Source organism: Odocoileus virginianus, chromosome 15 (genome assembly GCF_023699985.2).
Source record: "Odocoileus virginianus isolate 20LAN1187 ecotype Illinois chromosome 15, Ovbor_1.2, whole genome shotgun sequence".
Taxonomy (NCBI): domain Eukaryota; kingdom Metazoa; phylum Chordata; class Mammalia; order Artiodactyla; family Cervidae; genus Odocoileus; species Odocoileus virginianus.
Genome location: NC_069688.1, coordinates 48,298,122 through 48,310,377, shown reverse-complemented (window position 1 = coordinate 48,310,377; position 12,256 = coordinate 48,298,122). Strand labels below are relative to the sequence as shown.

The 12,256-nt window shown below is 39.3% G+C and overlaps 1 protein-coding gene across 3 annotated transcripts in view; it reads left to right on the top strand.

The window, feature by feature from the left end:
• Positions 1 to 12,256, top strand: part of GRHL2 (grainyhead like transcription factor 2) — a 169,980-nt gene that overhangs the window by 57,238 nt on the left and 100,486 nt on the right. For all 3 annotated transcript variants that reach the window (XM_020874442.2, XM_020874441.2, XM_020874443.2), the window contains exon 4: positions 2,400 to 2,793. In XM_020874442.2, coding sequence (XP_020730101.1) covers positions 2,400 to 2,793 — 394 coding nt within the window. The remainder of the gene's footprint in view (positions 1 to 2,399; positions 2,794 to 12,256) is intronic.

Below are 12,256 nucleotides of genomic sequence, written 5' to 3'. Positions count from 1 at the left end.
TTAATTTAGAATATTTTGGCCAAGCCAGTAAGACCATGCTTGTGCAAAACCCAGAAATGTGAAAAAAGTAGATAATTGCTTTGGTAGCTATTGAACATAGACCAACCCTTCTACACTCAACTTGCAGGATATTATCCAAAAGGTACTGCCTAAAATGAGTTTGGGAGATTCTGGGTTACAATGAAACATTTGGAGGAACCCCTGGGGGCCTTTACTGTGTTCATGGCTGTGACCCACCAGGGTGGTCTTGTTTTGGCAATAGCATCTTTTTTTAAAATATTGATTTTATCATGAACTCCTTTCTTTGAGGAACATGTATTAACATGCCATGTGATGTTCTTAACAACAAGGTTTAGGAAATACTGATATAAATGGGTGGTCTGGGTTTTGGCATCATCTGCTCACTGGATTCAGATTAAACGTAATATCTAATTTTCACTGTGCCTTAGACGCAGATTCGTTGTATTGATTTGGCCATGAAAGCAGGTTATTACTGAGAGCCAGAATGTTTATAGACTCGTGATTTTATTCTTTAAAGGATTCCTTTCTAGAGTGGTTTCTTTAGGACTGTGACTGACTCAGAGAGGTTCAGGTATTTTTCTGTTGGCTTTGCTCATGAGGAGCCATTTTCTCCCCAAGCTTCACTTTGAAGTTTTATCTGAAAAATCAAAGCTAAAAATACCAAGCCCTGTTTGAGAGTTAGGCAAGTTCAGAGGCCAGTTGACTTCCTTTACAGAGAGGAGCCAGGAGAGCTCAATTCTTGGAAGAACCAATTTTGTTCAAATATTTCTCCTGATGAAAGATGCCTATAAACCCCAGAAAGCACCTGCTGGTTTAAAAAAGACAAAACACTGGGGACAGAGCTGCACACAAAACATGCATTTTCTTTCTGTCATTCAGGGTAATCTATAAATAAGTAAGAGATGGCCACAAATCTTACTGATAAGATTTGTTAGAAAAATCATTTTGCTATAACAGTGCTCGTTTAGTAAGAAGTTCCTCTTTCCTTCTGCTCTCACTCAAAATCCTGCAGTATAGATGCAAACAGTTCATCCTATCCTGGTAAGAATTAATTTTCTAAATCCTTTCCTTTCTCTTTGTACCAGTCAGGAGGTATGAGATCTGACAGCTCTTGTCTTACATAAGCGCAGTTATACCACTTCCTTAAGTCCTGATAGTAATTCAGTGCTAAGGATATCAATGAGCTCATGGTTTTTCTTAGTTTAGTGAAAATATTTTAATGACAGGCTCTCATTATCTTATTTTTATCTGCAAAGGGTTTAGCCTGCATAACAGTGAAAACTATTCTTCCCAATCTTCTCCTTCAACCTATTGTTCTGCCCCTATTTTTTTAATTACTGTGAATTTTTTAAAATTTATTTTGAATTGAAAGATAATTGCTTTACCAGTATTTATCAGTACCACAAAACCAGTATTGTATTGGTTTCTACCAAATCCCTGTGTTTTTAAAAAAGACTATTTAAATTTTTTTCTTTTAAAAGCTTTCAAACATATTCATAAGTAAAGATGGTGGTATAATGAACCCCCAAAGACCCATTCCATCCTCCAGATTCAGTACTTGATAATTTTTTCTTACACCTATTTATTCTTCACCATTTCTTTCTTTCCCTCTTTCTTTTTTTTAAAAAAATTTATTGCAGTAGTATTTAAAGTAAGTTCTTGGCTTACTTTATGTCATTTCACCTGTAACATGACATATTTAGAGTACCATATCCATTTGATATGGATCTCTAAATAAACAAGGACTTTTTATTCCATAACCTCAAAATCATTATCACATCTAAGTGAATGAATAATACTTTCTTAACATCAGTTAACTTTCAGTTCATATTTGATCGCTTCAAAAATCCCATTGCCTCACAAATACCTCTTTGGCTTTTTAGATTGGGATCCAAACAAGATCTGCTCGTCCTATTTGGTTGTCATGCCTTTTAAATCTCTTAACCTAGAACAAGTCTCCCACCTTTCTTTTTTCATGCCTCTGACTTATTGAGGAAACCAGGTCAGTAAGATGTGTGATATTCTGGTTTGTATGATTGTTTCTTTTCAGTGTTGTTTAAATTATTCTTCCAGCTCCCATATATCCTAAGAACTGGAAGCTAGATATAAAGCTTGGTTTGATTTAGAGTCAACATTTGTTTTTTGTTGAGCATTTTCTAGGTGGGACTAATTGCATGCTACCAGAAGGTACATGGGGGTGGTTGTCCTACTTCTAGTGATGGAAAGATCCATTGCATTCCATCGTAAAGTTCACCATCAATTTTTTCCCCCTAATGCATTAGCATCCACTGATTCTTGCTTGCATCAGTTTTAGGAGTTGCAGAATGATGATTTTTCTAATTCTATCCTGTTGCTGGGGGGTGGGTTTCAATACACAGAAACTGTCTTGGCACAAGTGAAGCCCAGAGTAATTTGAGTGGAGGAGAAAATCGAGTGCAGGTCCTGAAGACTGTTCCAGTGAACCTTTCCCTAAATCAAGACCACCTGGAGAATTCCAAGCGGGAGCAGTACAGCACGAACGTCCCCGAGAGCCCAGCCATCATCCCCGTGTCAGGAATCACAGTGGTGAAGGCTGAAGATTTCACACCGGTTTTCATGACCCCAACGGTGCACTATCCCCGGGGAGAAGGGGAGGAGCAACGCGTGGTTATCTTTGAACAGAGTCAGTACGGCGTGCCGTCCATGGCTGGCCATAGCACCTACCTCAAGGACGACCAGCGGAGCACCCCGGACAGCACTTACAGCGAGGGCTTCAAAGACGGAAACACGGAGGTGAGTCCCCAGCTCTTACTTCAGGAGCCCAAGCCGAAACCCAGAACCCACACCTAAATTTTCTACTCTATTTGCTTAAAAAAAATTTATTTATGTATTTATTTATTCATTTTTGACTGCACTGGGTCTTCATTGCTGCATGCTGGCTTTCTCTAGTTGCGGTGAGTGGAGGCTCCTCTCTAGATGTGGTGCATTGGCTTCTCATTGCAGTGGCTTCTCTTCTTGCAGAGCATGGGCTTTAGGGGACCCCGGCTTCAGTAGTCGCAGCGAATGGGTTCTACAGCACAGGCTCAATAGTTGTGGCCCACGGGCTTAGCTGCTGCATGGTGCATGGGATCTTCCTGGACTGGGGATAGAACTCCTGTCTCCAGCATTGGCAGGTGGATTCTTTACCACTGAGTCCCCCAGAGAAGCCCTTTATTTGCTTTTTATGTGGGATGAGTGAATTCAACTGTGAGTTCAGGTTTTTCTTTTTTTTTTTTTTAAACATGTTTGCTTCTTTCTTTATAAACAGATTTTATTAAAACATTGGTTTGGTTGTGTGGGGGAGTATTCCCATTTTCCTGACTCTGGGATGACAGATTCCTCTATTGGCTGTACTGTTAGTCTTTTTTGTTTCCATTTATTTTTATTAGTTGGAGGCTAATTACTTTACAACATTGCAGTGGTTTTTGTCATACGTTGAAATGAATTAGCCATGGATTTACATGTATTCCCCATCCCGGTCCCCCCTCCCACTTCCCTCTCTCTCTTTTTTTTTTTTTTCCATACATTGACATGAATCAGCCATGGAGTTACATCTATTTTTTTTTTTTTCCATTTATTTTTATTAGTTGGAGGCTAATTACTTTACATCATTACAGTAGTTTTTGTCATACATTGAAATGAATTAGCCATGGATTTACATGTATTCCCCATCCCGGTTCCCCCTCCCACCTCCCTCTCCACCCAATCCCTCCAGGTCTTCCCAGTGCACCAGGCCCGAGCACTTGTCTCATGCACCCAACCTGGGCTGGTGATCTGCTTCACCCTAGATAATATACATGTTTCAATGCTGTTCTCTTGAAACATCCCACCCTCGCCTTCTCCCAGAGTCCACAAGTCTGTTCTATACATCTGAGTCTCTTTTTCTGTTTTCCATATAGGGTTATCGTTACCATCTTTCTAAATTCCATATTTATGTGTTAGTATACTGTAATGGTCTTTATCTTTCTGGCTTACTTCGCTCTGTATAATGGGCTCCAGTTTCATCCATCTCATTAGAACTGATTCAAATGAATTCTTTTTAATGGCTGAGTAATATTTTATGGCGTATATGTACCACAGCTTCCTCATCCATTCGTCTGCTGATGGGCATCTAGGTTGCTTAAAATCAAATATTTGTGAAGAACAAAGAGCTGTCTGTGTGGAAGTTTCCTACTTTATAAAGTTTTCACCTTGACTTCTAGTTTGCAACCTTCCGAATGGCAGCCAAAGGTGTTGCCTGCTCATCATTTTTTAAGAACAAAGCAACTCTTCTTTAAAAACTTATTTATTTTTAATTGAAGGATAATTGCTTTACAATATTGTGTTGGTTCCTGCCACACAGCAGCATGAACCTGCCATCAGTATACATATGTTCCTTCCCTCTTGAACCTCCCTCCCACCCAACTAGGTCATCACAGAGCACCAGGTTTGAGCTGGTTCCCATTGGTTATTTTACATCTGGTAGTGTATATGTTTCCATGCTGCTCTCCATTCGCCCCACCTTCTCCTTCCCCCACTGTGTCCACAAGTCTTCTCTATGTCTGCACCTCCATTCCTGCCCTGCAAATAGGCTCATCAGTACCATCTTTCTAGATTCCATATATATGTGTTAATATACATTATTTTTTTCTTTCTGACTTACTTCACTCTGTATAATAGGCTCTAGGTTTATCTACCACATTAAAACTGACTCAAATGTGTTCTTTTTATGGCTGTGTAACATTCCATCGTATATATGTACCACAGCTTCTTTATCCATTCATCTGCTGATGGTCATCCACAGGTTGCTTCCATGTCTTAGCTGTTGGAAATAGTGCTGTAGTGAACACTGCGGTACATGTGTCTTTCTCCATTATGGTTTCCTCAGTGTATATGCCCAGTAGTGGGATTGTTGGGTAGTTTTATTCCTAGTTTAATAAGAAATCTCCATATGCTTCAACCATATGCTCCTCCATAGTAGTTGTATCATTTGATATTCCCACCAACAGTGAAAGAGGGTTCCATTTTCTCCACACCCTCTCCAGCATTTATTGTTTATAGATTAAAACAATATAACTCTTTAAAGACCTTGTCTGATGAAAACTCAAGGAAGAATTGGTATTATCAGCAATAAAGCATGTGTATGTATGTGTACTTTGCACCTTACAGATAGATTCTATGTATTCTCATGTGCCCAAAGAAGTTATCTTTGCTTGCTCGTTTGTATTAAATTCACATGTTTTAAGGGCACAGTTTGAAAATTGTGTTAATTGTATCCAATTGTGTAACCAGCATCAGATTCAACAGACAGCTTCCTCATCCTAAAAGTCTGAACTTGAAGCCCTCCCCTCCCCCTTGGTCATGGCAAACACTCACCTGCCTTCGGTCACTATAGTTTCACTTTCTCTAAAATTTCATATAAATGGAATGATAGCGTATGCAATCTTGATTGTTGTTTTCTTTCATTTAGTATAGTACTTTTGAGTTTCATCCATGTTATTGGTTGTATTAATAATTTGTTTCTTAAATTGCTGAGTAGTATTCCATGGTAAGCATATATCACAATTTATTCACCAGTTGGTGGATATTTGTTGCTTCTAGTTTTTGGCTATTATAAATAATGCTGCTATGGACATTCAAGTTTTAATGTGGATGTATGTTTTCATTTCTCTTGGGTACATAACTATGGCTGGACTTGGTGGATCATCTGGTAAATGTATGTGTAGCTTTATATGGGTCATGTGGTAAATGTATGTGAAACACTGTTGTACAGTGTTTCAAGGTAGCTGTAATATTTTCATTCTTATCAGCATTGCATGAGGATGCCCCTTTTCCACATCCTTGCCCAAGTTTGATACCACCAATCTTTTTAGCTTTACTTTAGTGTATATGTGATGTTGTCTCATTATGGTTTAAACCTGCATTTCTCTGATGTCTGGTGATGTTGAATATTATTCTGTGTGTTTATTTGACCACTCCTATAACTCCTTTTGTGAAATGTCTGTTTCAAATAATTCGCCCAATTTTTAAATTGGGCTATTGGGCTTTATTTAGCTATATTTAACAGCAACAATATTTAATAGTGATAAAGTCCAATTGATCAACATTTTTCTCTTAGAGTTTATGCTTTTGATGTATTGTTTAAGAAATCTTGGCCTAACCTAATGTTACAAATATTTTGTTTTGTTTTTTTTCCCTAAACATTTAATAGTTTTTACCTCTTGCATGTGGGTTTATGATCTATTATGAGATAATTTTCATATGGGATACTAGAGAAGTGTTGTCCCATTTTTTTCTATGTTGACATCCAGTGTTCCAGAACCACTTGTTGAAAGCAGTATTCTCTTCATTTAATTGCCTTGAGATCTTTGTAGAACATCAATTGCTAATATAATTGTGAATCACCACTCCAATTTTTGACTTGGCATGTGTCATGCTTTTTTTCTTTTTTTAGTTTGTGTCAGCTTCTTCCACATTTCAGAGCAGTGACTCTGCATTTGAGTCAGTGGTCACTAACATCTCATTCTGCAGTGCACTTGGGCCAGTTAAAGACAATGGCAGAAGGAGAAAACTTGTGGTTTTTTCTTTCTTAAAGAGGAGTGTGGTGGCAGCATACCAAATCCTTGCAGCCTACTGCCCATTTAGTTGCCAATAGGACAAACTTCAGCCACGTGAGGCTGAAATGGTAGCCTTGAATAATAATATCTTAAAATAATAAGCATTTGATGAGTACTTACTTTGCTGGGCATCATTCTATGTAATATGGATTCATTTAATCCTCCCAAAACTCCCATGAGGTAGATACTATTATTGTCATCTCTATTTTCCAAATGAGATGCATAAGGGCAGCTGTGAACAAACCACAGTAAGTGGCAGAGATGGGACTTGCCACCAGCTGTTGGTCTCCAGGGACAACATCCTTGACCATTACCTCTATATTCAGAGACAACGTGGGGCCTTCTGGTTCTCAGGAACATAGTGCCTTACCCAGATGTGTCTGTTTTTTAATGTGAGTGTTCTGCATGTCATTAGCTGTTTCTCATCTTTCATGTGACAATAAGCGGGACAAAAGGGACCAGCTCCCTTCAGCGTTGGTAGGGGCTCACAGTAGACAAGTCGCACTGGCAGCCCTTCCTTTCCTGACTCGTCATTCCTGAATGCCTGCTCTTTTCTCTGAACTTGAGGAAAGAGCAGAGCGAGACAGGATAAATTCGCTGTGCTCATCAGGGTTCCATATTGTGGGGGTTCTGGTAGGTTTACATCAAGCGTTCAATATCCTCGCAGTGACAATGTTATCTTCAGGTTTGTTTCTTTAGCTTCCTGTGTGGCTTAAAATCGTCAACAAGCTTCTTCTTCTTCTCCCCGCTCCTTTTTTTTTTCTGTTATTCCTGAAGTGAACAGGGGCTACTTCCTGGTTGGAGTGCATGGGCTTCTCATTGAAAAGCATCTTCTCTTGCTGCGGAACACAGGCTATAGGCGCACAGGCTTCAGCAGTGCAGCACGCAGGCTTAGAAGTTGTAGTGCGTGGGCTTAGTTGCTCCGAGGTTTGTGGGATCTTTCCAGACCAGGGATTGAACCTGTGTCCCCTGCATTGGCAGGTGGATTCTTAACCACTGGACCACCAGGGAAGTCCCCCTGCTCCTTCCTCTTCTCTTTTTTTTCAAACTGAGCAAGGGATCTTGTAGGGTTTTGGTATTATTGAATGTTTGATTTGCCCTCAAGCAGTCAGGCGTGCTTCTGTAGGGAAAAGCAAATCACTCCACAAAGGAATGTGAGGTGCATACTTTTTCACTAAAGGGTTGCTACTAACGTTTTTCTCACACAGTGCAGAAATATCCCATTAGTCACAGAAGAGTCCATGGATGTGGTCCAATGTCAACGGAACTGTCACCCTATTTGGGGGATGTGTTATCAGTTGTGCTTGTTTTGTAGATAAAGAGGCTTATGAAAGGAAGCTGTTGTATTCGGTGTTTTATTTTGAAGTGAATGAGAAAACAATTTACCAGAAACTAAATGTGAAAATTATTTCCATTGAATTTAGTTTAGGTGCTCTCCTAGTCTTGGGAACCACTGTTTACATTGCATAAGGTATTTCAATGTGATGTAAATTAATTGAAATGATCTATCGTGATCTTCAGCCATGGCATTGTCAACAGGTTATAAGATTAGGTGATTTCAGAGTGATTTCACCTAGTAAATTTCACTAAGGAAAATATGTCTGAAAAACCTAGTACTTCCTTTAGGCAAACTAATAAAATCCCTACTAGTTGTTGAATTAGCAAGTTTCATTTGCTATCACAGATGACTTCTCCTCTCTGTATATGTATGTGTGTGTGTGTGTGTGTGTGTGTGTGTGTACTGATACCAAGGAAGGGAGCAGTTTGGTTCAATTCAAGCCAGTAGCATTAAAAAGTTCTTTAATGAATTTATTTAGCTAATTTAATTTATATTTTATTCTGTATCCTCTTGGTAGCAACATTTGGTAAATATTTGTTTATACTGGGTGTTAGGCATTTTGCTAAATGTGGGAGTAGAGAGAAGGGGGTGTGCCTTGGTTTCTGTGCTCTAGAAGGTAACTATATAGTCTGTGAAGAGACATAACAATAGTTGCTGTTTATTGAGTACTACTGTGTGCTAGGCACTGTGGCTTGCACATTTTATTTAATATTTACTATACCACAATTCTGCAAGGAAGGTATTATTTTTTCCCAGTTTACAGATAAAAAAACAGATCCAGAGAGCTTACAAATGTGCCAAAATGTCACACAGCTAAAAAGCAAAGAGTCGAGTTGATAAATATAAATCAGGGTAGTAGTAACACCTATCAGGTTTCTGAAGTGAAAGTGAAAGTCACTCAATCTGACTCATTGCAACCCCATGGACTGTATCGTCCATGGAATTCTCCAGGCCAGAATACTGGAGTCGGTAGGCTTTGCCTTCTCCAGGGGATCTTCCCAACCCAGGGGTCGAACCCAGGTCTCCTGCATTGCAGGCAATTCTCTACCAGCTGAGCCACAAGGGAAGCCCCATCAGGTTTCTAGGAAACATGTAAAACTTGAGAGAGGGAAGAAAGAGTTTTTATAGAAAAATCATGTGTATTGTCATTATAAAAATCAAATTAGAAGAAAGAATTGGCTTATTCTATTCTACAATTTTGTATGTCAGTTAACAGATGTCTAACTAGCTGTAGGAATGAAGAAACTCCAGATCTCAGTGATATGATACAGTAAAAGTTTAGTTCTTGCTGATAATCTGATGCAAGTGTATAGACCCGTCTTCTGATCAGGAATCCAGGCTCTCTCCATCTTGTGAGATTACCGTCTCTGTATGTGACTTCAGAGTCACCCTGGTTGGGGAAGAAAGACCATGGAGATGGCACACGACTTGTAAATACTTTGATCTGAAAGTGGTGCTATTCCCCCTGTTTCATTGGCTAGAACTAGTCACATGGTCTCAACTAATTGGAAGAGTCTGAGAAGTCGATTTTCCCATTTAGTCCTCCAATTTGCTCAGGAATGAGAACCACTGGGTTGGCCAAAAAGTTTATTCAAGTTTTCCCATAATATCTGAAAATATAAAATATGAAAATATATATTTCGTATAACATATTAAACATTTCATGTAATAGCAATAATAATTGATAATTATATCAATGTATATAATTGATATATATAATATATATTCAGATTTTCCCATAACATCTGAAAATATATAAATATGGAAATATATATATGTTATATTATATACATGTATATAAATATAGTATCTTCTGGAAAAACCTAATGAACTTTTTGGCCAACCCAATATTTATAGGGAAGATGAGATATCTCTACCATGTATTTCATTATTTAGCCCCTGGTATGTTAATTGTCAAATTAATGTAGTTTGCAGAGAATCCTGGAATGAAATCAAAGAATTATTATTTGTCATACCCAACAGACTTATGATGATTATGTCCATTGATGTCCTATTCATCTGTAGACTGATATGGAAAGTTACCCTGGGTCTAAACGCTGTCCAATGTGATTGATTTTTAAATGATAGTTCATTTCCTCCCCTAACGTAAAGAATAAAACCTTGAAAATGTTGATTCAGTTACTAAAATGGATCATGACTTTGCTTTTGATTAGTGCAACCAATTTTATTATTTTTTTACTTCAAATACTCGAAATAGTGCATGTAGTACCACTAAAACTTCTATCATTTATTGTTTTGTTCTTGAGCCAAGAAAAATTTTGGAAAATCCTTAGAATACAGATTTTATACTTTGGGAAGACTTAGGTTTCTCTGTATGTGCTGTGCTGTGCTAAGTCACTTCAGTTGTGTCCAACTCTTTGCAACCCTATGGACTGTAACCCGCCTGGCTCCTCTGTCCATGGGATTCTCTAGGCAAGAATACTGGAACTGGTGGCCATGCCCTCCTCTGGGGGATCTTCCCAACCCAGGGCTTGAATCTGTGTCTCTTACATCTCCCCTATTAGCAGGTGGGTTGTTTACTATTACTGCCACCTGGGAAGCCCTTTGTTTTCTCTATTTGTGGTCAAAGTTGATGAGAATTGGATGTCCCATTATTCAGGCTCCTAGGAGCCCTCTATCCAACTCTTGCATAGAATGGATCTGGAAATCCCCTTTCTGTTAAAGCTCTTACTTGGCAGCACCATTTGATACTTTAATACTCTTGCCTCTTGAAGAAGTTCTTGTCTTTATATCCATAGCTCAGTTACCATTTATGCCCTGAATACTTTGCACATTTTTTTCTCTAGCCCAGTTCTCTCTACACCCTATACCTTTGTGCCCAACTGCCTGTTTGACTTTGAAAAGTAAATGTGAAAGCCTCTCAGTCGTGTCCAACTCTTTGCGACCCTATGGAGCCTACCAGGCTATGGAGCCTACCAGGCTCCTCTGTCCATGGAATTCTCCAGGCCAGAATACTGGAGTGGGTAGCCGTTTCCTTCTCCAGGGGATCTTCCCAGCCTAGGGATCGAACCCAGGTTTCCCGCATTGCAAGTGGATTCTTTACCATCTGAGCCACCAGGGAACCCCCTGTTTGACTGTCCACCTATACAAAACCTGGTTTACAAATTGTTCTCCACCCTAGTGGAGTGACACCACCATCTTTCTGGTTTCTGAAGAAACTAGGAATTTTTTTTCTGCATACTTCGTTCTCTTATCATCCTGGTTTAAGTCATTATCAGTTCTGTCAACTTCTTTTTCTTTTTTTTAATATTTATTTTAATACACTTATTTGGCTGTGCCGGGTGTTAGTTGCACGTGGACCCTTTTTAGTTGCATCTAGCAGGGTCTTCCAGGTGCAGCATCTGAACTCTTAGTTGCAGCATGTGGGATCTAGTTCCCTGACCAGGGGATTAAACTCACACCCCCTGCATTGGGAGTGCATAGTCTTAGCCACTGGACCACCAGGGAAAGACCCTGACTTCACTTTCTTAAATCTCTCTGAAATACTTCCTTTGTCTCCATTCTGCTTCCACCTTACTGACTCAAGATATCATTATCTCTGGTCTGTAAAACAGTCCACTTTTGTACACTGTACCTAGGATGGTCTTTTCAAAATTATAATCTGATCATGACACCCTCTTATTGAAATCCCATTGTTTCTAGGATCAAGATCTAAATCTGTAACTGGTTTTCAGGTCCTTGTATATTCTGTTTCTCCTCTGCCTTTCCCACCTCATCTTGTACATCTTTTCCCCTGGTGCCCTCTGCTCAGCTTCATTCAGTTCTGTGAATCTAATATGCTCCTCTTGCCTCAAGACCCCTGTGAATGTTGCTCCATGTTTCAGATCTGTGCTGTGCGGTAGGTACTGTAGTCACTAGCCACGTGTGCTATTACAATTGGATAAAATTTAAAATTTAATTCCTCAGTCCCATTATCTCCATTCTAAGTGCTCAGTAGACACATGTGGCTAATGGCTACTGTATTAGACAGTGAAGATATAGGACATTTCCATCTTTGCATAAAGTTCTGTTGGACACTGTTATTCTAGAATATTCTTTACTAACTTCCACACCCTTCCTCCTGTCTGAGGTTCTTAGGGAAGACCTGCTTGTCCTCCCCTTTCAGTTTCTAGTAAAATCAGTTTCCTTTGTATCTAAGTCCACCAGCCAAAGACTACCACGACCATGTTTGTAGTCGAAGTTGTGTTTATTTAGTCTGTTTCTGCAGGGGATCCTTAGGGCAGCTCATAAGAGAGAGCTGGGAGGATCTCTTGAGAGTGTT